The sequence below is a fragment of the Protopterus annectens genome, chromosome 3.part1 (assembly GCF_019279795.1).
Source record: "Protopterus annectens isolate FY-2018-M chromosome 3.part1, PAN1.0, whole genome shotgun sequence".
Classification (NCBI taxonomy): Eukaryota; Metazoa; Chordata; order Ceratodontiformes; family Protopteridae; genus Protopterus; species Protopterus annectens.
The window spans coordinates 936,278,591-936,306,006 of record NC_056732.1 but is presented as its reverse complement, the minus strand read 5'-3'; the positions used below and the strand labels follow the sequence as shown (position 1 = coordinate 936,306,006).

The 27,416-nt window shown below is 40.5% G+C and overlaps 1 protein-coding gene across 1 annotated transcript in view; it reads right to left on the bottom strand.

Annotated features, from left to right (window-relative positions):
* The window catches only part of TMX3 (thioredoxin related transmembrane protein 3), a 1,593,937-nt gene that overhangs the window by 702,814 nt on the left and 863,707 nt on the right, over window positions 1–27,416 (bottom strand). Inside the window, exon 8 of the mRNA XM_044067138.1 lies at window positions 12,392–12,469. Within this exon, the coding sequence (XP_043923073.1) occupies window positions 12,392–12,469 (78 nt within the window). The remainder of the gene's footprint in view (window positions 1–12,391; window positions 12,470–27,416) is intronic.

Below are 27,416 nucleotides of genomic sequence, written 5' to 3'. Positions count from 1 at the left end.
TTTTGAGCACAGCCTCAGCTTTTGGCCCAAAGAGAAGTCCTTTTCCAGGGGTGCATCCAGAAAGCTGGATGTGACATGGTCTGGTAGGGTCTGTTCCCCAAGTCAAGTATGTCTTCTAATGGCAGAATCAGATACTGCAGCTTGGCTAGAGGCCTCTATAGCATCACAGCCGCAGTGTAACGAGTGTCTAACCACATGGGAGCTAGAATGGCAAAGGTCTAACAATTTCTTGGAAACTTTCTTGTCCTCCAAGGAGGAAATCTTTTGCTTCATTTGATCTAAAAGTTTGTTGGTATCTGATTATATGAAACTGGCAGTTAAGGGCCATCATGGCTAAGGTAGCAGAAGTATAAACATTTTTTAACATACCTATCAAGGGCCCTGCTTTCTTTGTCAGCAGGTAAATGGTTTTTTTGAGCTGGACCTTGCTCCCTTGCGTCATGGAGTGACAACCTCTAGATCAGCAGAGGAATTTTTGAAGAGGTATTTATGTGAGTCTAGCACCCTGTAAAACATGTCTGGTTTTCGAGGGGCTGGAGGTAGAGAATCTGGATTGAAGGAAGAATCCTAAAGATATTCTCCACCACCTGCAATACAGGATAAATAGCCAAAGGTTTGTGTTCCTGGAGGTCAAAGAACTCCCTTACTCTCTTTTTAGATTGTGGGCATTTCTGTGCCTCCCACTGAACATGTTCTCCCATAGCATAGAGTGTTTCCCCAAAAGTGATGTCTTCAGTAGAGGAAACTGAAGACAGATTCTCTTCAGAATCTGAATCTTCAGAAAAAGAAAGATAGGGTCCCTCCTCAAAGACAGACTCCTCTTGGTCAGAATCCTCATCTGAATCAGGAGGTTCAGTGAAAGTTTTACGTGTAGGATCCCTCTTCCTTTTCACTGGGCAAGACTCCAAAGGGAGTTACTTAACTCTGACTAAGTAGATAAGGTCCTCAGCTAACCTGACTAGGTCTTGCTGGTATCTTTGTGCATGGGAGTTGATAGGCCTAGACACAAGACCTAAGACTGAACCCTTCTTACAGGTAGCTCTGGCCTTGGGCCTAGCTAAGCCCACAATCTTGACACCAATCTCTTCATAAGGAAGAGCCAATGCAGGCTGATGCCTCAAAGGAATGTCTCCACTAAAAGAGTGCTCGTTGAAGGCCGATGTCTGCTGAGCGACTCCGGACCCAACCAACAAACTGAAAGCCAAGGTCTGTTCAGAAGCTGTGGGACCCAACAGCATGTCAGAAACTGTACAGGCCTGGACAAAGACCTGCGCCATAACCCTGGTCGTAGAAGAGGGTTGAAAAAACATCTCACCTTCCTCAGAGATAACAAACCTTGGGGGACTGGCAGACTTGGAACGGTTGTCATCAGAGACCATAAGCTTGGGTCTTTTTTCCTTGTCTTTCCTACGCTTAGGGAGCCCAGTTTCAGGAAGACCAGTGGATGCCACTGGACAATGCAAAGTAGATGGGAGACTAAGATACCTAGTTAAGATTTCAGCCAGACACTTGATAGTCCTAGAGTTGAAACGGGTGTAAAAATGGCAATTAGGAACTTCATAATCAGGGCCCAGACAGGTGACATACAATGTATGAAAGTCTTGGTGTGGGATTTGCTTACCACAGCAGAGACAATTGTTAACCTTATCTGACATGGGTTAATGCAAGAAAAAAAAAGAGCTCCCCAACCGGGTACTTAACTTTTAGATGACTTCTCTCTAGTGCAGACTGACCGGCACAATGAAACACTGCTTCGGGCTTCAACGGCTAGAAAAAACTGATGTCATGGCTTCGGTTGGTTCTCTTTACACCCAATCATACTGACACTGGATAGGACATTCTCCAGCCTTAGTAGGAGGGAGATTTTTTACTATGATTGTTAGGCCTGACAAGGACCTCCACAGCAGGAAATCTCACAAGTCTGGACTGCAACAGTGAAACATGAAGGACATAAATGGATAAACGAGCTACATTCCCATCAGCTGAAATACAGTTGGACTCTACCTAATAGGTTTACCTGATAGGTCACCTGAGTGAGTCTATCCACACACTAACAATCACAATCTGGAAAATATATATATTTTTTTTAATGATCTGGGCACTACACAAGTACACCTAGTTCATGAGCCAGGTAGTAGCTTAATCCCAGCTACTGGTAAGTGCACTTTTTCCAAATCAATATATAACAATGGAGATTTGGCGTCAACATTTCTAACAAGTAACACGCATATATATATATATATATATATATATATATATATATATATATATATATATATAAACAATTGATTTCAATAACTGGCTCAGTTTTTGGTGTCATTCAAAGGGGATCCAGTTCCGGTTAGCCTGGAAATCCATAGGAGAAAAACCTCGCTGTTTTGTCAGAAACGGTTTGCGCCTGGCACCTCTAGGCTTTCAGCTGCTGGCAACGGCTTTTGCCTCCTACACAGTGCCTTTTTAGGCAGGGTCTCCAAAACACTACCGACATGAACTTAACCAATTAGAACAAAATAAGTGTTATGCTGCTAAATGCTAGGCGCTTAAACCAAAAACTGCACTCCCTGGAAGAACTTCTATCACTAGAAAATGTAGAGGTCTGTGCAGTCACAGAAACCTGGTTCAAAGTCTCAGAGAGTACCCCGGCCTTGCAAGGCTGCAATGCCTTCCACACTATTAGATCACAAAATGAATGTGTGAAAACCAAAAGGAGGAAGTGGCTCAAACAGTATTAGCAATAAATGTACTCCTGTCCAGTTAGACTGGACCACTCCACAGAGTTACTCCAGATCCAGATTACAGTGGTTAAGACCCCCATTCAAGTCATAGCCAGTTATAGATCCCCATCTGTGGGTCACAATGCCCATGAATCCTACCTGACACACTGGAGACAATCCAAATTTTACCAAACACGCTGGTTATGGAAGATTTCAATTATCCCACCATCAACTGGAAACCTACGCTATCCCTAACTCGCTAGCGCACAAGTTCATTGACATTGTTAATTCAAATAACCTGGAACAAATTGTCCTTCCCCCGACAAGAAGGACAAATCTTCTAGATCTGGTCCTCACCAACATGTCAAACATATGCACTGCTGCAACTTTATTAGTTAAAACTGACCAAAAATCAGTCATCTTCGAGCTTGAACTAACACCAGAACTCACAAAGGGTGAAATCAGACTGAAAAAATTTCACCAAGGCAAACTATACTCTCCTAGGTGAAGGTATAAATGCATTCCAAGCCCCACCCCAAGCTAGAAGTGGTAACTATGCCGAAGCTCACACTAAAGCCCTGTACAATCACTTGCATAGTGTATAAATTCCGTTGTACCAGAAAGAATCAAAGACAGAGCCCTAAGTGAAAACAAGTTTCCATGGTGGACATCCACCATCAACAAACTTTACGATAAATGCAAAACGTTGCTATCCAAGAAAACAAAAGAAAAGCCCCAACAATGGAAAAGCACCCTTCTCAGCCTCAAAAAGCAAATAAGATAACTTGTCAAATCCACCAAGGGCTCCTTTGACAGAAACTTAACAAATACAGCCAAGGATAACCATACATCCTTTTATAGCTACATACATAACCTAAAGGGTAGGGATCCAAGCAAGTGCAGAACTAGTGCCTAATGGTATCACACACACTGACCCCACAGAGATAGCAAAACTGCTAGTGGATAGGTTTGGCAGAAGTTTCACTTCCTTTATCCCCTCCTAACTTAAAACAAACTTTCCCCCAAACTCCCCCCACCCTACATATCTGAAGAACAGGTTCTCAAAGCCTTGTCCAAGGCAAAAAAACACATCCTCTATGGGACCAGATGACATCCCAGGCTGTCTTCTAAACAGGCTAAAACATGAACTAGCATCACCATCAAGTACCCTTTACAATCAAAGCCTAACCGCAGGCTTTGTTTCTGCAGAATGGAGAACAGCAACAGTTACTCCCCTCCACAAAGGTGGCCTAGCAACAAACCCATAAGCCTGACCAGCCTCATCTGTAAGGCCATGAAAGGCATCTTTATGGACTTCATAAATAAAGACACAGGTGACCTCCAGACCCTGGATCCTACCCAATTCAAATTTGTGAAGGGCAGATCCTGCCTGTTAAATATGCTGAATTTCTTTGAGAATGTGTCCAGGGCCACTGACGAGGGCAAATCTGTGCACACAGCATGCCTCAGTTTGGCAAAGGCTTTCAACACAATCCCACATTTAGGCATTACCGACAAACTTAGCAACTGAAAGTAAACCCCTTCACTGTAAGATGGGTTGCCAACTGTCTCACAAACCGGACACACATTATCAAAAGTGGGTGACTCCACATCAACCAGCAAACCTGTTACCAGCAGGGTGTCACAGGGGTCAGTGCTGGACCCCCTACTCTTTGGTATATAGTTCTCAGATGTTCAGATCAAAACTAAAAGTGTTGTGGCTGACCAATTTTGCAGACAACTGCAAACTTGGTGCAATCATTGAATCCCCAATTGATGTCAGTACAGTCCAGGAGGGTCTCACGCTTACCAATGACTGGTATATCAGTCAGGTTCTCAAACTGAATGCAAAAAAAATGCATCAACATTCCCTTCAGCACAAATAATGTCCCTTCACACTATCAAATCACCAACATCCTCAGTACCCATGAAGTGGTAAGAGACCCGGGATCACAAGTTGACTGTGACCTTAACTTCGAACACCATGTGTCTACTATAGTAAGGAAAGCTTTCTATGTAGCATACTTGATTAGTAAAGGGATCACCTCAAGAGCAAAGAAGTTATAGCCCCCCACTATACTCATTACTTATCCAGCCCATAAGTACAACGCCCCATCCGGCATGTACTGTACTAAGCATCTGCAGCAATTAGAGAGACCTCAGTGGTTTCTAAAAAAGATTAAGAGGCTCCAGCATGTGCCTTACCCAGACCAACTAAAGTCCCTGTCACTATACTCCATATCATATAGACTTCTTAGGGGAGACTTAGGCCTGGCCTACAGAGAAAACCAAAACCTAAAGCTAATGAACTTGCTGCATATTCATAAATCACACGAGACTAGGGCTACCAGTTCCATGGACCTAAATATAGCCTGCAACTTAAATAGGACATGCTGGAGGGACAGATTTACCTCCCAGCAACTGACGCGTCTTTGGAACAGGTTACCAATTCATGTGAAACACAGCACCTCTATGACACTGTTCAACAGGAACCTGGACGAGTGGATAGAGCACTGTAAATTTTTTTACCAGGGATAGCACCTACAACCCTCTTGGACATGGGCAATCAACACTAAATGCAAATCTTGGGTACGGACTACTATTGCTATGGTATTACATGAGGTGAAATGGCTAGGCTTAAAATTATCTCTGGGTCGATAGCCTAGTAATCTCCTATGATCCTGTGATATACTGGTTGGCTTGCAGTGGAATGTACTATAGCATCCAAGGCTGGACAAAAGGACTGCCTAGCAATTGGGAGACAGCAGTAGGTCTGTCATGACCTATGAAGAGGGGTATAATCTCATATATAGAATGCACCTATTAAATCTAATACTGGGGACACTCATCAATGAGACCTGTGGTAGGGATGAATCTCAAACAGTAATGCACCAAGATAGAAGTAACCAGAGGATACCCTGAGATGTAAGTTTAATAAGACAGAGTCCTGAATAACAGGCATTGCAATACATTTGCTTGACACAAAAGGAGACAATAAGTCTAGCTAATTTGTCCCTTAAATGCATTCAACACTTTATCTCACCCTTCTTTCCTAGCTTCCTATTCTTTTCTACACAACCTGTTGTCTTACGGAATGCCTTTGTGGATCCCCTCTCCACCATTCATTCAAACAATCCACTCCTCGGATGCACAACCCTCTCTTCTAAAGTACTTTTACACATCCAAGGAGTAGCCAGTCCTCAAAATCTGCTGCTTGTGCCTAATCCCCCACTTCCCCATCTATATTAATAGTCTAAGATAACCCCTTCACATCTCCCTGATGTGACTTTGCACTCCCGTGTTATGTTTCCTCTCCTAATCCTTAATGTCCTCAAGAAAAACGAGTTTTACCTCCCCAATCTTTGGGCATAGTCTTTCTTCTCCTTCCTATTCTACCCTTCTGGTGGCTTTCCTCTGGACTACTTCCAGCAGGCTGATATCCACTTATTTGCATGGCACCCGGAAATGCGAACAATACCCAATGTGTAGCTTCTCCGGATCAGGTATAGCAAACATTGGATGGGCAGCTCAAATTCTCCCACATTCTATCTTGTCTTGAATATTTTGTTTTTTTGGTTAGGCTTGTAATGCTCTGCAGACTGATTGCCTAGTACTTACCAATGTACCTCTCTCACTTCTTAGTCCATCTCCTGAAGATATACCACCAGAATTTAATTGACTGCTATCACTACCCTCTCAGTCTGATCTTGGTGGCCTAGTCTACATGTAAACATTCCCATGTCCTGCATTGCTGCAATCAGTTCCACACCCCTCAGTTGGTATTTCACATAAAAGCTGCTCTGGCCAAAGTGCAGTAATTTGCATTTATTTCACCAAATCTCAGTTTCCAGCATTTCCAAATCTTAGCTTTTAGTTCTCCTCCTCGCTCTCTTCTTGGCTATACTGTACTGTGGCTCGAATCCAGGTCACAGCTGAAAAGAGTGCTGTACCAGTCCACCTATCCAGTTAACAGACAAACTTGTCAAGTACCAGTTCATCCGTGGATCTTAAAGGCAATTACCTTTTCATCTTCTGATTCATCTCATGAAATTAAGGGAGATGGAGATCGCCCCACCCTGGCACTGAAAACAAGGAGTGTGCAACAGACAAGCTGTGGGTGCAGGGACACTGACACTAGAGGATGTACATGCTAGAGGTGGAGCAAGGCTGTGAGAAGTTAAAAAGGGCCTGGTGTGAGCATTAGTCCATAATTCCTTAGGGCATGTTTGTCATATCACTAAGACACAAACCCCAGTATGTGTAAAAAAAGTAAGCCTACATATCTAATGTGTGAGGCATCTCTGATGCCAGACCCCGCCCCCCCAGAGTGAGCCAAGCACATTCAGGCTAAAAGTGCTTAAATGTATATGAACCTGTGTGGACACCCTGGGATGCACACCTGTGGCTGTTGCTAGGACTACATCACGTCTTGTACTCAAAGGATGGCTGCAAGCTTCATCCTTCACTGTATCGGGAAACTCGTGAGCTAAATGAGGTTACCTCAAGGAAAGATTTATTAGTTGGATGCTTTGAGCAATTTCTGTCCTATGATCCCCTCAAGTATTTCCTGTCAGTGTTCCAGAATAGTTTTGAACTATGAGAAAACCTCCTGCCAGTCCATGTATTGGGCAATTAATACAGCCACCATCTTCAGAAGGATGATGAAGGCTTTTTGCCACTGACGGGTAAGCAGGCTTGGTAGTTTGGGGGAGTGACTCAACTCATTTACTCCAACGGAGTTCAGGGAGTTTGCACTGTAACTTCCAATGGGCGGAGCCTAAGTGTTTTGACAGAATCAAATTATGTCCTCACATTTCAAACAAATGTTCATATTTCTGGATCACAGGGGTTTATGAAAGATGTATAAATGGCAAACTCTTCAGCACAACATATTTTTATAGTGGTAGCATTGTTTCAGTTCTAGGTCTTAAACTAAATTTTATAAGTCACAGTAAACACAGTAACTATTACATTTGTAATATTTTGTAAACCACTTAAAATATTTCAGCAACCACTCAAGTTACAAACTGTCAGCAGCATTTTATTCATCTAGCTGATAGGTTTCATATTAGGGTAAGGAGTTCTGTCTGTGTTACTTGACTGTTTTGACATTTAGAAACATTTGAAAATTATATCTATATAAGTTAATATAATAAAAACAACAGTTAATATCCATTTACCTGCACTAGACAGAGATCAAATATTAATGCAGTTGAGTTTGCCATTGTGTAAGTTTTAAAATGAAATCTTTTAAAACTTTGTACATAGCATAGTTTTGGAATTACTGATGCGAACATGAACAAGCAATAGTTGACACTTAAGAGGTGTCAGTAGGAGTTAACTGCAGATGCACCTGGAGGCGTCACTCGAATAGGAGTTAAAAGCAATGCATCCCATTATGCATCCTTCACGTGTAAGGAAGCAATGTAGGTGCAGTTACTTGTTTGTAATCTAACAAAATGACCAACAACTGAAAGATCTGGACATTAAGTAACATTCCTCTGGCGACTATTAGGCTCAAGGTATGAACCTTGCGTCACAAAAGAACTCAGCAGCAGTTCAACATGTGACATAGCAGAGTGCACTTGTTAAACATGAATGTACATTTGGGCAAGAGAAAATTAAGAATTCTTCAGAAATGAGGACAAGAGATAAGAAAATCCCAAAAGACTCACTGCAGAAAGCCTCTGAAATCAGATCTAAATGTTCTGACAAAAAGTTAACACTGCTAGTCATTTCATACTGCCTACTAAATGAAAAGTAGCTTAGCAGGATGACTCAAGGCTCTTTTGCAGCATTGTCTTAGAGACATAAAAAATAAAGGTTGTGTGTCCTCTCTCTTGTCAAAGATAAAACATTCCCATTCACTTTCATCAACACATATGACCATGCCTACATTTTTGCTCATTGCCTCCATTCTCCAAGTATGCTGCTGACAAGGTACTCCAGACAGGAAGTATTATTTTTATTTATTTATTTATTTTACATTTGTTGACCGGGCTAGTCCATCTGGACACAATATCCGTTTTCAGTAGAGGCCCGGGGAGAAAAGCTCCATTACAGGTAAATACACAACAATTTATCACGTTAGGCATAATATTAGTCAAAATATAAGGTAGAAAGAAGAAAAAAAAATTTCAAATACAAAACAAATACTAATAATAGGAAATAAACTTATACTATATACAACTATATTAGACTATCTAAAAGACGTAACAGTAACACAGGATACAGACAGAACAAACGTAACTGGTAAATAGCCCAATTCCTAGATAATAACTCTCAAAACTACTGAAAGTTTATAGAGGAGTTAAGTCAGGAGGGGTAGGGTGGAAGAACTGGGAGAGTGTGGATATTATTTTAGTCAGGATTAGCACATGGACATATCCATTTTGTTTTGAGATGTTCTTTAATGTGTTTTTTGAAAAGAGAGGTAGAGGTTAGATTAGTTATTCCTTGAGGGAGTTGATTCCAGATTTTCCCTATTGAGTTTGCAAGTAATGAATCACCAGCTTTATTATTTGATTTAGGTAGTGATACTAGTAGTTGATTTGCAGAACGGAGTGTGGCTAGGTTTCTATATGGTATAATCATTTTTGAAAGGCTGGGGGTAGCCTCAGGGTAGTGAAGGGTCTTATGAATGATAAGTAGTTGTTGATAGAATAACTGGTTATTTAGCTCTAACCAATCTAGTTGTTTGAGATTAAGACAATGATGAGTTCTTAGGGGAGTAGCAGTAATGAATCTGGCTATACTATTGTAGCAGATGGAGAGCTTGGTAGTGTTACTTTTGGATAAGTTGGTATAGATGGGTGAGGCATAAAAGAGGGTGGAGATCAGGTGTGTCTGTGCAATGGTCTTTCTAGTTTCAGGGTAAGAAAAGGTTTAATTCTGTAGAGTGTCCCAATTTTTTGTTGACATTTTTAACAGTGGTGTTAATGTGTTCATCATAATTGAGATGGTTATCAATAGTTACACCTAGCAGTCGTGTGGTCTTGTCAGGGTTAATACAGGTTGCATTGTTTGAAGAGATAGTGAAGAGAGGAGGGAGATTTTTGGGTAGGAGTAAAGAGGAGAAGTTTAGTTTTTTGGGGTTAAGTAGGAGGCAGTGTTGCAAAACCAATTTTCCACATTTTGGAAGACTGTTTGGGTCAGGGACTGGAGGAGGAAATATTTTTGCAGTGCAGATTAGCGTTGAGTCATCAGCATATTGAATGCAGGTGGCTTGTGGTATATTCAGATATAGGTCGTTGATAAATAAGGAAAAAGAAGGGGACCTAGGATAGATCCTGGAACACCAATATTTACTGAGAGTAGGGAAGATAGGTTGTTCTCCCAAAGGACTGCTTGTTGCCTGTTGTGGAGATAGCTCTTAAACCACTGTAAAGAGTGTGGGCTGAGAGAAAAAGGTTTAGTTTGTCCAAAAGTATATTGTGGTTAACCATATCAAAGGCTTTAGAAAGATCTATGAAAAGTGCTGAGGAGAAAGAATTATTGTTCCTATTTTTATTTATGGAGTCAGCGAAGGAAAGGAGGGCAGTTGTAGTACTGTGGAAAGGCCTAAATCCATGTTGACAGTTAGCTAGAAGTTTGTTTTGTAGAAGGTAGCTAAGCATTTGTTTGTGAATACATCTTTCCATTATCTTGGCTAATGGGGAAAGTAAGGCAATAGGGCAAAATTTGAGAGTTCATTTGATGAGCCTCCTTTATGTAGGGGAATTATATGAGATATTTTCCATAAGGTGGGGATTGTTCCTTCAGTGATAGTCCTATTTATCAGTATAGATACCAGATATTGGATAGCTTTAGCAGCTATTTGTAGGTATTCAGATGGGAGTTGGTCAGCAGATGGGGTGCATGGTTTGAGTTTCTTAAGAAGCCTATAAATAAGGGATGTGGCAACGGGTTGGATTTGGAAGTCACTAGAAGAGGGAGAAGAGATTTTTGGTAAGGTTACAGATGGTATAGGTAATGAGTTAGCTAGGATTTAATGGCTTCTGTAAAATAGTTGTTAAAGGCATCAGGGATCTGTGTAGCATTGTTGGGGTGAAAGCCTGTAGGAGTAGGAGTCGGTGAATGTCCAGGTTTAAGAAGTTTATTAATGTTTGCCCAGAATTTTTGAGGGGAATTTTGACTACCTTGTTGAAGATGAAGATAATAATCCTTTTTATCTTTAACAGTATCTCTTTTGGTGGCATTCCTTAATTGTTTAAAAAGGAGATGATCTGATGGGCATCTACTGGCTCTCCATTTGGTCCAGATTTTATTTCTAAGGACCATTTTATCTTTTGTTTGCTTAGACAGCCATGGAGCAGGTTTGGTTCTTATTCTAGTAGTGTGATAAGGGGCATGATGGTCAAGGATTTGAAGAAAGTTTGTATTAAAGTAGGTTACTGCTTTATTAAGTTCAAGGTAAGTTAGTGGTGACCAGTTACATGCTTGCAATTCTGTAAGAAAGTTATCAAGGTTAAAACACTTTTTGAGCGGGATGTTTTAGTTTATGAGTATGTGGAATATTCACTTTTGTCTTATGACATATGTAAGCATATGATCACTGATACAATCAGGAAGGGTTCCTGGGGTGTAGATGCTGGGGTGGTTATTAGTGAGTATCCAATCAAGAGTGGTTTCTTTTCTATTTTGTTTATGGATTCTAGTCGGAGTTGTAATTAATTGTGAGAAACCATAGAGATTAATATGGTTCGTTGGGTTTTGGTTAGAGCAGGTTATCCAGTCAATGTTAAAGTCACCTAGTATTATGGTTTCCTGGGGTTGTTGGTTGGATGTTGAACTGAGTAAGTTTTCTAGGGTCTGAGTATTATTACCAGGGGGAAGATACATACAAATTAGATAAATAGCTTTGTTATTGTTGATCTGGAGTTTGGTAGATAAGGATTCAGCTTTAGGGTCTGATAGTGAAAGTTCATTATGGAGGAAAGTTGGAGATTATTTTGTAGAAGATGGCTATACCACCACCTTCCTAGTTTTGCGGTCATTTCTGAGTATGTTGTAGCCAGGGGGGGGTAATTTCCTGGTCCTGAGTGGAGGGTTTTAACCATGTTTCAGTAAGACATAAAATGTCAAATGAATGCAAGTTTAATAGTGCATGGATATGATGTACTTTATTGTTTATGCTTCTAATATTAAGGTGAGCTATTAGAAGAGGGTTAGATGTTTTAATACAAGGTGGAGGTATAGATAGAGTATGTCTATTTGTGTTTGGATTGGTCTTAGTGTAGGGGCCAGGGTTAGGATGTATATCACCATGTAAGAGGAGGTAATGATTGTAATTGAATAAGAATTTAAGGAATTTAAGCAAGTTATTAGCATATTTTTTGTTAAGGTAGAATGACATATGTGTTGTTCTGTGGTATTTTGGTAGAAGATAAGTAGTAACCTTTCACTTTAACCTTTCACTTTATCTTCCCTTCTACCTATCAGTACTCAAAGTAAGGAAAGCAAGACCCTACCCCTAAAAAACATCTAGCTTAGATACTCAAAGGTTCTTTCCCAAGGTAGCACACCAACAAGATCACAGAGTGTTACGCAGGGTCCTGGCACTACAAGAAATTCTTCTGAATATGTGCTGAATTAACAGCCTAGTACATGCATCTGCATGATGATTACAAAACAGAAACAATTTCAGTTAATATAAAATCAGTTTATGCACTAGTTACCTCAGGCAAGACATCTTCTGAAGCAGAATAGAAGTACGTATACACTATCAGTTCTGATGCAACTTCAATATACTTTTCCTGTAAAAAAATTTGCAAAGATAAATGAAGTCTACAGTTTGTGGTGCAAATAATTTTATTTCTTTAACAAGTCAATTTGTTACTAACAAGTTTAAATTTCAAACCACCCTGAGCACACTCATTTTATTTGCAGTATTCTTTACTTACTTATTTGTTTTAAATAAAACATTTTATCAAACCTTCGTTGTATATTACAGAGAATAAGATGTAAGAAAGTACATATTAATCTTGAAAATATGGAAAAGGCTTTAAGCTTACTGATGCTAAAAAAACCTCCAAATTTCACTCTCTTTACCTCAACAGTGGTCAACCTCTACAGCATTTCCAAAAAGAAGACAGAAATGTTGCCTTGGTGCAGTCAACCATTATTTCTGAAGACTGTGGTCATATATGAATACTTTGGCAACTCACCCACATAAATAATCGAAATCATGGCTCTCTAGGTCAATGAAGTGAAATAAATATCCAAGATGAGAAAAATCTAACCGAGAATTCCCCTTTTAGTCACAACTTCAGTACCATATACACTTACCTACATGCCTAAAAATGTATACCAAAGAACTGTCACAAAAAGGGGGTTCAAATTGTGTGCGTGTCATACAATAAATGAAGAAATTACAGTTGTGGACACTTACCATAAATGTAGATGTTCGAGTGTATTCACTGTTGCAGTCATTACATTCGGGTAATCTGCTGGCAGGTTCCCCTCAGTCGGCCTGAATAACAAAGTCTTGGGTCCTGCGTCGGTTGCTGTCTCCTCTTCCATGACGTCAAGTCATCAGGGGTATAAAACATGTAGCCGAAGCCATTTTATTCAGTTTTTCTTGCCCCAGATGTCAGGTGCCCCCGAAACGGGGAGCAAAATAAATAAAATATATATATATATATATATATATATATATATATATATATATATAAATAAACAGAAATATATGTAAATGCACTTAAAAGCAAATACACCACAAAGGCTTTAGAATATAATGAAGGAAAGAGAAGTTATAGAAAAGGGGGATGGCGGGTGGGTAACCCTGTCTGCAACAGTGAATACACACGAACATCTACATTTATGGTAAGTGTACACAACTGTACTATGTTCTTCATGTTTCACTGTTGCAGTCATTACATTTGGGTAGAATCCCAAAGCTATGGATGGGAGGATGGAACTAAATAGCATTAGGAGCGGCTATAAGGCCCTGCAGAACTGCAGTGGTAAAGCCTGCCCTGGATTTGAAGAAAAGAGGCAAATGATAATGCTTTGTGAAGGTATGAACAGAGCTCCAAGTAGCAGCTTCTAGAATGTCTTTGGTTGGAACTCCTCTGAGAAAAGCTGCTGAGGTAGAGGTGGAATGTGACCCGATCCCCTTGGGCACAGGTTTACCATGGTACAAGTAGCACAAACGAATGTAGTGGGTTATCCACTTAGAATTAGTCTGCTTTGATATAGCCTTCCCCTCTGATCCTGCAGCAAATGCCACCAGTAGTTGCTCAGACTTTCTTAGAGATTTGGTCCTGTTTAAGTAGAATCTTAGTTGTCTGTGTATGTCCAATGAATGCAGAATCCACTCCCCCTTGTTTTGCGGATTTGGGTAAAATGTTGGCAAGTGAATTGTTTGGTTAAGAGCCACACTGGATACCACCTTAGGCATAAAGGAAGGATTGGTCCTGCGGGACAACCTGTCCGGGTAAAATGTAATAAAAGGCTCCACAGCCATGAGCCTGTAGTTCTGAATCCCTTCTTGCTGAAGTGATTGCCAAGAGGAAAGCTGTTTTCCAAGATAAGAATTTTGTATCCGCAGTAGCTGCTGGTTCAAAAGGAGGCAGGGTGAGTTTTTCCAGCAGAAAATTGAGGTCCCATGCAGGAGATGGTGATCTTCTGGGAGGCCTTAAATTTTTGGCACCTCTATGATACTGTTTAAGCAGAGGATGAGAAAAGAGGGGAGGCTCTGTGTTGTAATGAGCCGAGATGGCAGATGCATGGATTTTTATTGAAGAAAAAGATAGGCTCTTGTCAAGCATCTCAGTCAAATATTGTAAAATCTGAGGGATATTGGGCTTTGCTGTGTCCATTCCTTGTGCTTGATTCCAAGCACAGAATCTCTTCCATTTATCAGCATAAGATTTTCTAGTACTAGGCCTTCTGGCTTCCAAAATGACATCCATCACAGATTTACTGAGAGGTGTTGTTTGGATAATTAAATGATCAGCCATGCTGCCAGGTTCAGAGTTTGGAGCTGAGTGTGCAGAATTTGATTGTTCTGCTGAGACAGTAGATGAGGTATTTGAGGCAAGTACCAAGAAGGGAGTTGAGACATATTCCTTAGAATTGGGTACCAGTGCTGGCGAGGCCAGTCTGGAGCAACTAGGATCATTTTTGTTTTTTCCTGTCTGACCTTTAGTAAGACCTTGGAGAGAAGAGACAGAGGGGGAAGGCACAGACTGATAGGTCTTTCCAACTGAAGGATAGGGCATCCACTTTCCATGCTTGTCTGTGATAAGTCCTTGTGCAGAATTTGTCCAGTTGATAATTCTGGGGAGAGGCAAATAGATCTATGTCTGGGCTCCCCCATTTCTGTGTTAACATGCTGAAGATTTGTGGATCCAATTTCAATTTGTGCGGGACCATAAGATTTCTGCTTAGGTCATCTGCCAGAGTATTTTGTTTTCCTGGCAGTAATTGAGCTTAAAGATGTGTTCGATAAGTCAAAGTTGTGTTCCACAATGCCATGGCTAGTCTGCAAAGGGGGTAGGAATGTGTACCCCCCTGCTTGTTTATGTACCACATAACCGTGGTGTTGTCTGTCTTTATCAGCAGTTGTCCTGGATGAAGTAAGTCCTTGAAAGCTGTCAGAGCATTCTGAACAGCTAGCATCTCTTTCTGGTTGATATGCAGATGCATTTGTTTTGGGCTCCATTTGCCATGAATGCATCTCCCCGCCAAGTGAGTCCCCCAAGCACAGTCTGATGCATCTGTAGTTAGGGTTTGGGTGGCAGGGGGTAAAGTGAATGACAGTCCCTTGTTTTGGTGACATGTCTCTGCCCACCAAAGAAACTCCTGTTGTAGGCAGGGAATGAGAGGAATCCTTGTTTCCAGACTGTGACAACGTTGACTCCATAAACTTTTTAGGTACCATTGAAGTTTCCTCATACGCAGTCTCACATATGGAATTAGCAGAATGAAGGATGCCATGAACCCCAAAGCCTGCAGAATTTGTCTTGCAGATAACTGGGTTTTTGTTGCCATTTGTTTGAAGTATGTTGTCAGTTGCCTTTGTTTGTCTGGCGTAAGGTAAGCCATCTGGGCAGTTGTATTCAAGTTTGCACCCAGGAATGTAATTATTTGAGAGGGTACCAGTTGGGATTTCTTTTCGTTTACTGTGTACCCTAGACATGTTAGAAGTCTTTTTACAAACACCAGATGTTGAAGAAGAGTGTCCTTGTCCTCTCCTTGAATGAGACAGTCATCCAGATAAGGATAAATTTGTATGCTTCTTTGTCTGCAGAATGCAATCACTGGTGCCAGGCACTTTGTAAAGACCCTGGGCACAGTAGATAAGCCAAAGGGCAGTGCAGAGAATTGGTAATGCAAAAAACCTGCCTTGAAGCGGAGGTATCTTCTGCATGATTCCCTTACTGGGATATGCAGGTATGCCTCTTAAGTCTAGAGTCACTAACCAAGTGTTCCTGCCCAGCATAGGCAGTAGCTGTTGTAAAGTCAGCATTTTGAATTTTGGAATGTCCAGGAACGTGTTCAAAATTGATAAGTCCAGTATTGGACGCCAGGCATAGTCTTTTCTGGGTACCAGGAAAAGCCTTGAATAAAACCCTTGTCCTTTCTCCTTTTCTGGTACTGGTTGAATAGTCCTCATATCAATGAGGGACATGACTTGTTTCTGAGCCTCTGCCCACTGATTTTGTGGCAGATCTTACCAACCGTTTGGAACTGGCAAAGTATGGAAATGAAATCTGTACCCCTGGAATTCTATGTTTAATACCCACTTGTCCTGGATAATTAACTGCCAATTCTGAGCATGAAGTGCTAATTTCCCCCCCAAGGGGGCTGACAAAAGATAAGTGCTTGGTGAAGGTAGAGGGAAGTCAATGAGACTGCGTACTGTAGGGCTGTGATTTGTTTCATTCAGATTTGGAGGTGGAAGCACCCTATTGCTTTGACCTGTAAGAACCCTGTGATTGGTATCTAGAGCCTTTTGAGCGCCTGGATTTGCCTTGAGTGGCTTTGTTGGACACAGGAAAGGACCAATTTTTAGTAGGCCAGTGCCTACTGAACCTGGGTGGCTGCACTTGTAAGAAATCTTTTACAGTTTGCATAGATTTAGCTTTGTCTTCCATTTTCTTTATTACCAAACAGAGTATTATGCTGCAAGGGGGCATCCAACAATTTAGCTTTAACATGATCAGGCAGATTTTGATCCTTGAGCCAGGCATGCCTTCTAATCACAGATCCAGTAACTGCGGCCCTGCAAGAGGCCTCCAAGGAATCAAAACTACATTGCAAAGTATGCTTTCCAACTTGTTCTGCTGAATGCAATAATTCCTGTAATTCTTTATTTTCCACACAATCAGAAATCAACATAATTTTCTGTTTCAATAAGCCCATAACATGCTGTTGATATTTAAGCATATGGAACTGGCAGTTTAAGGCCCTAATTGCCAAGGTTGCAGACGTATAAACCTTCTTTCCCCATCTATCCACCACCCTGGAATCTCTATCAGAGGGGCTAGGATTTTTGGCTGTAGAGGCCTTTACACCTCTGGGACCCTGTGAGATAGTCTCAGGATCAGCAGCAGGATTTTTGAATAGAAATTTGTGGGAGTCAGGAACCCTGTAATATCTGTCTGGCTTACTAGGAGCCGGAGGTAAGGAATCAGGAGCCATGCTTGATTCCGAAAACACATCATCAACAATGTCTAATACAGGAGGTATTGCCAAAGGCCTATGCTGAGGAAGAATAAGGAAATCCCTAAGCCTCTTTTTTAATTCAGAGAAATCCTGACTCTCCCCGTGAAAATGTTCCCTTAAAGTATGCAAGGATTCGCCAAAAGAGTAGTCCTCAGGAGGGGATGCAGATGGGATGGATTCTTCTGCATCAGAATCCTCATAGGGTGGAATAGAAAATTCCTGATCAGAAGAGGAATCAGAAGAAATGGAAACCTGATCTGAAGATTCATAATCAGTGCCCTGCCTAGGCCTCTTAATGGTTGGGGGGTGGGGGGGGGGTGGGAACCCCTGATCAAAGTAATTAAGTCCTCAGCCATTTTTGATCATCTGTTTTTTAGGCATAGGGCCTTGAGCACGTGGCTCATGCATCGTTTTTTTCGACATAGAAGATGTTTTTGATCTTGTTTTTGAGGCTGGCATCAGTTTTATATAAAAATGTTGAGGCCTGAAGACACCCTCAGAAGTCGGTGCCTGCTCAGCAGCTCCGGACCCATCCAAGGGAGAGACATCCGCGTGGTCTATACTCTGAGACTCTCGCGGCATACTGGACTCCGCATGGGTCTTGGTAGAGGCCTGTGACTCAAAAGTAGCGGGTATCAGAGGCTGCGAAAGCACTCACTGAGTACCGGCGAACCGGCGAGTGGCTTAGGAGAAGTTTCGTCATCGGTTTTGGACCTCGACGGTCTCTCTCTCTTTTTCTTTGCATTTTTTGTGAACTCCGGTAGTCGAATTGCTAATCAATGACATTTCAGGGTAATTAAATCTTGATCCAAAATATTTAGACGCAAAAATATACTGACTCTTAATAGTGTGTTGGTTAAATCTAGCACAAAACCGACAGCAAGGCACGTTATGATCTGGGCCTAGGCAAGGAATACAGTACAAATGAAAATCCTTACAAGGTATTTGCTTCCCACAAGTAAAGCAATTATTAACTTTTACTGACATCGGTAGGGAGCAAGAAAAAGTTTCCCTAACGGGGTACTTGGTTCTGAAACTCGAATGCGAAAATTTCAGGAGTCGGCTGACCGGCACTTGCGAACTGCTTCTGCTTCGAGCACCACGCGGCAAGAAAGACTGAATAAAATGGCGTCGCCTACATGTTTTATACCCCCGACGACCTGACGTCATGGAAGAGGAGACAGCAATCGACGCAGGACGCAAGACTTTGTTATTCAGGCCGACTGAGGGCAACCTGCCAGCAGATTACCCGAATGTAATGACTGCAACAGTGAAACACGAAGAACATCCTGGTGTTTTGCAAGTAAAAAAAAAACAGAAATATTTGGAGGAGAAAAAACATCCCTGAAGATACGAATGCCTGTTCTTAACAAGTACTTGTACATATCATTGCTGCCTGATTGCTAAGAAAGTAAAAGAAGATAATATCCACAGTAAAGTACTTCACTAAGCTGCTGTCGCTTACACACCTCTACCTTAATCCCTATCCTGTGAATGCACATCAATCTACTGCCATGTACACACCCGTCATTCCAATCCCTTTCTCAGTAATGGCCACGGCAATGTACTTCTATATGCTGCTGTCATGTACATGTGCTCCACCCAGATCACTGTCCCAGTAATGGCCAAAGTAATTCCAATCTGTTTCTGTAATTTGTACACCACCACCTTATTTCTGAAACAGAAAAATGCCTAGAGAAATGTAGCTCAATGTGCTGAAGTCATATAAATACCTTCTAACTTCATCACTAGTCTAGTAATGGCCAGAGTCGTGTATTTCAATTAGCTGTTTTTATTCAGAGTAAAACCTTCTCTACTCACAGTAACTGCAATTAGAAAAGAAAAAAACTGCTTACTTCCCAAAGCTGAGAATAAAAATAAGAAAACAAATGGAATTCAGACCACACTTAATTTACACCCCCCCCCCCCAGAAAGGTTATTGTAGCCATAGTGGCTCCAAAGAACTGGGTCTTTATATAGAAAACATGCACTTGGGCATGAGAAGAATAACAAATGGAAATGCAATGATCTAGTCATTCAGATAAAACCAGATTGTTTACAGGCTTCCCCTTCTAGGCAAAGGAAAGAAAGTACAGTTGTGTAAGATATACAAAAAGAAAACGCTGTATAATACAAAAAAAAATCCCAAGACAGCAAACTAGTCCAGAAGCCACCACCGTTCAAAACAAACTCAGCTCACAATGAGGTATCAAAATCCAACAGGTTTAATGACTCCACGAAAGAAAAGCACTAACGCCACAATAAGTTGCACAAACACGTTTTCATCGATAAAACGACTTCATCAAACAAATCCATGAATCATACTCCACTTTAAATACACAGTAAATTGACAATTAATTGCAGCAATAAAATAATCAAACAATCATACCTTAAAACTACTGGTTACATATTTAAAGCCACATACTGCTACTTATACATTGTAGGTATACCTTGAATAAAAATAACAATGTTTTACAATTATACTAAAAACTGTTAAGTAACAGATGATATGTTATGCAAAAAATGTTGTATTGGATATAAAACATTTCTTACAAAAACTAATAAATCAACTAAAAATCAACTAAAAACATTTTTTATGGTATAATATAAATTAAATTATATATTGTAACTTAGTATTTTAAAACCAAAATAGGTTTGTTTAATTAATTAATTGAATAATAAAAATATAAATTTTATATATATATATATATATATATATATATATATATATATATATATATATATATGTCGTAGTACTATTATATTCTTCCTGACTTGAGTTTAAGGTAAGGTACTATATAAATAGAGTCATTTAGACCCGGAAATTTGTTGGATTCTAAGAAAATCTGCCAAAAAGTCTCTCTATGGGCTAATCTAGCCTCCCAGGGTCCACCCCGAATATCCCTGGGAACAGATTCTATTACAAAAAACAAAAATCTGGCTCCCTCACATAAAAGTGAATGTCTGTACAGTGTGTTCTTGGTGTTATACCTGCCCATTTCGTATCGGTGTTCATATATACGGCGCTTTAACTGTCTTTCGGTTTTACCGATATAAAAAGGCTGACAGGACTGGCAGACTGACAGGTATACAACTCCTGTAGGGAGACAATTGGAATATTCCAAGGCCTTTATAACTCTGTTCCTACTCTCCAAATACACATGATCATTGTGGATTATATATTTACATGAAGTGCAGTGACCACATTTATAGGTCCCTTTTCTCTGTCTATACGTTCTTACTGTTTGGTCATTTTGTTCCAAAACCCTCGATGTTAAAACCTCTCCTAAAGACTGTTTTCAACCTTTTGCCCCTAAGATTACTCAGGTCAGTTAAATCTTGAAATTGTCGCCATTCTTTTTCTATAATGCTCCTGATATGTCCTGCATTAGCGCTATAGTCAGTAATAAAGGCAAAGTTGCTAGGAAAAACACCCCCAACATCTTAATGGGTTTGACTGTGGGCTTCACTGGTAACCCTACCTAATATAGGACCAAATCTACTGGTTCTAGCTGCCTCCACTTCCTCCCTTACAGATTGAATCATGCCAATAGGGTACCCCCTATCCAAAAACAAGGAAGTTATTTTGTCACATTCGTACCCAAATTGTAGATCATCTGAAGTCATACGGGAAATTCTAACCTATTGTCCTTTTAGAATTCCCCTTTTTTGAAATCTGGGGTGTGAACTTTGATAATGAACATAACTGTTAGAGAATGTAGGCTTCCTGTATATACAGGACTTGACGCCATCCCCATCTTTCGTGAGGGTCACGTCCAAGTAATTGACACTATTATAAGATATCTGATGGGTGAACTTCAAAAATGTAGTAGAGCCATTGATGTAAGTAATAAAATCATCTATACGATGGACAGGCCCAACCCAAAAAATACAAATGTCATCTAAAAACCTACAATAATGGTTCCAATAAATCGAAAATTCACTGTTAAAGACAAATTTCTTCTCCCATATAGATAATATTATGTCTGCATATATGGGAGCACAATTGGCTCCCATCGAGACACCGGAGATCTGTTGGAAATATTCTCCAGAAAAAAGAGAAAGTTATTATGTAGAACCAACCCCAAAAGTTCGGTTATCATGTGTACATCATTACCTGTAACACCTGGGCATGCCCATAAAGCTTCTTCCATCCATAATAAACCAATATCAGATGGAATAACTGAAAAAAGATCTACCACGTCTATGGTAAGAAATGTAACTTCAGTGTTGAAAAGATCTTTGGTCACCCCACGAAGAAAAGCCCATGAATCCTTGAGAATATAATCATGTCTCCCCCATAGTTGTTTAAGTTTCCAGTCCAAAAATTTTGAAATGTTATGTATTTTAGACCCTTGTGCCGCCACAATAGGTCTCATGGGTGGGTCTAATAGATTTTTATGAATCTTGGGCACGCCAAACAGGGTGGGTACTCTAGGATTCAAATTTTCAAGGTATGAAAAAATGTCCATCTCAATGACTTCCTGGTCTAGCAAATCTTTAATGGCCAAATCAATCTTTTTATATGATAAATTTATCTCATTAATAGAAGCCGAGGTGTATTTAGAGTAATCATGCAAGAGATTGTACATTTTAGCTTCATACAAATTCTGATCCATTAAAACTGTACCCCCACCCTTGTCCGGTTCCATAACCCTAATGGAAAAATTATGACTCAAATCCTGCAATAAAGAATTCTCTTCTGGGCTTAAATTGGCTACATGTTTAGCCTTGTTAAGTTCTTTTCTGAGTTGCTGCTCCATCCTATTTTCGAAATTCTTAGGTTGGGGGTGTAATGGGGGGTTAAATGTACTGGACTTTCTTAAATGTAAACTGGCAGCCCCTGAGATCTCCCCAAACAAATTTTCCAGATTTAACTTGCGTATGAGCAATTTCAAATCAAGAATAGTATGTGCTATACTGCTACATCTACTGGGGACAAACTTGAATCCTTTCATGAATAAGTCAAAACAATGGTCAGTAACCAGAAAACCACTGTAATTGTAAATGTAATAGTGATCTTTAGAATACATAAAAAATTCACCTATTTTAGTTTCTATAATGTTATTATTAACTACCATTCCTGTTTCCTGTTCTTTCTCCATCCCCTGTTTTGCCCCCGAGGAGACAACGCTGGTGGTGGGTGAACCCCCACTGATGGGTACCCCTGTTGGCGAATCCATTCTGACCTCTGGGGTAAAAAATCTACCTCATTCCCCTCCATTGGTTGTTGATTATCCAATAAATTCCAGCCCCCTCTTGCCTATTGTCTATATCCCTAACTGCAGTTAACCCTATTAGCAAAATCAAGAGCTATGTAGTTCTTGAGAAATTTCTCATGACTCTTAACTGACTAAACCGAGCACAATAAAGACAACTGTGTAAATCATGCTGCTGACAAAAAAAACAAGAAAAAAAGTAAAAATGGTAATCTTTTGAGGGGGGGGTCTGCTTCGCACACTTAATACATTTAACTTTTCAAGCGCAGTTCCAGATAACTAAATAATCAAATTAAAGGACAATATCAGGTAAGGGTACTTTCAGGGATTTTTCCCCACTGCAGTACTTAGCTGAAATCCTCCAAACAGACCACCAGAAAGGAATAACAGTACAGACAAATCATGCACTTTCTCATACTGCAGCAAGAAAGAACATAACATGGAGTTGGCCAGTGCCAATGTCCCTATTACAGTAGTAATGCCCTAACATCTAAGTGGGAGGGGAGTCGGACAAAGTTAGGAGGGCCAAAATACGGCTATGTAAATCAAGTTGGCTATTGGGTTATTCCATGATGGAATCCCAGCAGTGATTGCAACAGTAAGTAGTACTGCAACGGTATGCAGTTAAACGCTGAAGTTAATCATCATCCTTCAACTACATTATCAAAAGAGCAACAGGCTTTTCTCTGCAGAAGAAAACTGAGTTGCCTAACCTTCTGGCTAGTGTTTATTGGGCTAGTACCTTTCTCCTTCTAACTTAAGTAAATAACCTGAACAAATAGTCTGTTACTTTGGAGCTCCTCCTTTCTCATGGTGGGACAGACCCGAAACTGCCAGTGCACATCTAGAATTTGAACATTTATTCGACCCCAGTCTGAGCCTCCTTAAAGACTACGGTGTGAATGTAATGCACATGTAACGCTGGAAAACCACAGCAGAAAAAATTAAAGTGTTAATCCTCAGGGAAATCCCATCACCATGAAAGACTTTACATAAGAGTCTAATGACTTCTGAAAGTGATAAATGGCAGAACAGTGCCTCTATCAAAGACTATCTCTCTCTCTATCTCTCTCTCTCTCTATATATATATATATATATATATATATATATATATATATATATATATATATATATATATGTGTATATATTACATAGCTATTATATACATCTACATATAAGGTAGGCTTGAAAGAAGAATGCAACACTGCAGTCCTTGGGTAAAGTGGCTGGATTCCCGATTGTGAGTTCCAAATGAAGGACCACATTTAAAACAGATTCTTTAATAAACACTTGCCATAGATGTATTATCCTGCCTTAATCAAATGGCAATTTTGACCCATATCAAAACAGGTATCCAAGACAAATCAAAATGTCCTGAATGCTACTGGGGTAAAGTACCTTAAGCCAGATAGAAATGTACTTTTGTGCAACACTGTAAAGTATTACAAGACTTTTGGGATGGTAACCTTTTGAAATGTCAGAATTCACAATTCTGAGTCCCAGAATGTGGAGAATGAATGACCAGTAATCTAGACACACATGTACTAAGTCTGAGACTGCCATCTCTATGAACAGAATTTTCTTTTTTCTCTAAGGTATGGCAATCGCAGAGTTGGTATATATTTGTTTATAAAAGTATGGGGAGGTAGCTTGCCCCCCCCCCCACACACAAAATACAAATTTAAAGTACTTTTAATATACATTTTTCTGTATTTTAGTCTTTCCTTTCATGGTTTCGGGACTTGGTACTGCAAGTCCTGACATCTTAATTGGAAGCCTTTTGAGCTGCTATCCAAGATATCTTATGAAAGGCTTGGAAGAACAAAATCTGAAGAGCTAAGTACTGCAGTACAGATAAAATTAAAGAATCACCACTACACCCTACACGCACGCACACACACACCCTACATACACACACACACACACACACACACACAAAACAATGCTTCTGGGCTGAAAACAAGTTATCTGTGGTCACCATGCTGAAAGAAGGATTTTCCTGGGGTGCTCCAAACAGCACTTCACAGACGACAATGAAGCATGAAGCAGTGGGAGAAAAGGGCATTATATAGTAATACCAAATATTCCCAAGCCCCCCCATAAAAAACAGAGGAAACAAATCACCACTTTATGGTCTTGTTAAATTCCACTCTCCACAGTGGGAGATGGTTAAAGCACTGTCCACATCAAGGTATCTTCAAGCATTTGATCCTTGCTGCTTTAAAAGAAATAAATGTGGGTACTCAGTAGCCATAAGATGACAGTGCCTGGCCAGATAGATTTTTTCCAAGTCAACACATGTTCCTCTATGCAATAAGAGGAGATCATTTCCCTCTGTAACCAATAAGGGTATCTTGAGGCATACAAGGCTCTCCCCCTTCCACTGAGCATTCCTCTGTTTTGAACAAGAGGCGAAAAGTAAAAGTATACCTGGATCACTAGTCAGTAGCTTTACTGTAAGACAAGCCTGTACTAAACAGGTAACTGTGTGTATACATGCTGATGGCATCTTATTAGCTAAGGGACACTTAGCACAAGTTAAGCAATGTCCCTAGGGTACTGTTACTATCTGTCCTGAAAGAAATGCATCACCTCTCCAAGACTTGATGTTTAGAACTAACAAATAAAGGTTTTGTCAGCTGAATGGAAATGAATGCCATTTACAAAGCCAAGTGGATACAGTTTACTCCACTTCATAAAAGCCACATATAAGTGCACAGTAGCGCATGGAGCTCCCTGATTATGTTAAAGCAGCTAAATTATTTAGAAGTTATGTACTTACCATAATTAGGTATCTGTGTTATCCATTTTCATTCCTCCTCAGTAATGGATCTCGGATCCGGTATCTGATCCAACTCAGCTGCTTTCCGAGACTTTAAGATAAAAGTCTCAAGCTCCTGCCTCTACTCATAATGCACTGTACCTCAACTCCCCAAATCGAGTGTATTGCCCTATAACTGAAAGGGTTACCACAACTAAAGAGAGAAAAGTATCTGAGGCTCAAACCTGGAACCCGTGAGATCTCAAATCTTCAAAGCACTTCACAAAGCACCAGGCCGATGGATTGATGAGAGAGACATGAGGAGGAATGAAAATGGACAACACAGATACCTAGTTATGGTAAGTACACAACTTCTAAATCTGATGTCTTTTTCATTTCTCCTCACTAATGGGTCAGTCCCCCAGCTACGTAAACTCTAGGTGGCCCTTAAGGAAGATGTGCCAGAGCATGGTGGAGCAATAAGATGCCCTGTTTCTAGAAACAATATCAGACTTATAATGTGAAACAAAGGCATGAGTCTTGGACCAAGTGGCTGCAGCACACACTCTTCATCAATTGAGGCTCTGGAAGAGAAGGTGGATGAAGTAGCCACAGCCCTGGTGGAATGAGCTTTGGGAGATCAGGGCAAGTCTATACTTAAATGAATGAAATGCACCTATTACCCAATTAGCTAAAGTGAATCTCGAAACTGCTTGCCCTGACTGGCTTGCTGAGAAGGAGACAAACAGCTGATTAGGACTTTCTACGACTTTTTGTTCTGTGGTGGTAGAAACGTAATTGCCTGTGAACATCTAAAAGATGTAAAAGATATTCACCTTTGTGCAAAAAGTTGGGGAAGAAAATTGGTAACCGAATGGATTGGTTAATGTTGGACTCCGTGGCTTCCTTACGCATGAAAGATGGATTTGTTCTTAAGGATGCTCTATCTTTATGAAAAAATGATGCAAAGAGGTTTGGCTGACAATGCTTGAAGCTCACGATATTCTCTTAGTTGAATTAATAGCTACCAAAAAGATCATTTCCAAGAAAGAAATTTCATGTCACAAAACTCTGCTGATTCAAAGGGCTGCTGGGTAAGGCCTTGCAGTACCACCATGAGATCCCAAGGGGGAGAAGGATCGTTTACTGGAGGTTTAAGATGAAAAACTCCCTTCATGAAAGCCTTATATAATTTGGAAGAAAAAAAGAGATGAGTTTCTCATCCCAGTATGAAAATTGGATATGGCAGCCAGTTGGAGTGATGGTGGAGAAACTAGGTCCTTCTTGAAAAGCAGTGCTGAGAAAAAGGAGAACTGATGCTGTGGATGTTGAAAAAGGAGCAATAGTTTCCTTTGACGCCAAATACAGAATCTTTTCTATTTGCTATTGTAGGCCTTTTTAGTGGAAGCCCTCTGAGAGGCAAGGATAATGTCACGGAAGAAGGGGGCAAGCCTGGACTTTTCTCCAATTCCAGTAATTGTAAGAACCATGCAGTCAGCTTTAGGGTGTGAAGACTGGGAAGCTGTCTGACGGGTGAGATATGAGATCCTGTATGGGATCCAGAATCCAAAGCGGATACTTGAGGGGAGACCAAAGAATAGATGTCCGATGGGTATGCATCTGCAGTCATCACATATGGGTTGTCCTGCCTTAGGCAACCCTTCGGTCGGCCGGATTCCAAAGCCTGGGTCCGGCGTCGGCTGATGCCGCACTTTCCCCGACATCAGAGCGCCTGGGGTATAAAAGCATCAGCAGACGCCATCTTCCTCAGTTTTTCTTGCCCCAGATGCCAGTTGCCCTCTAAGGAAGGCTAAATTTGGAGAGATGCATTTAAAAATCCAAACATGCACAATAATATAAAAACAAATACACCATAATAGATCCCCCCAGCTAGCTATAAGAGGGGTAAGTACCCAAGAAATACCACAGAGGGGAAGGAGGGAGGGTAAACTTGACTGCAGATGCATACCTATCGGACATCTACATTTATGGTAGGTACAAAACTGTACTATGTCCTTCAAGGATGCATCTGCAGTCATCACATATGGG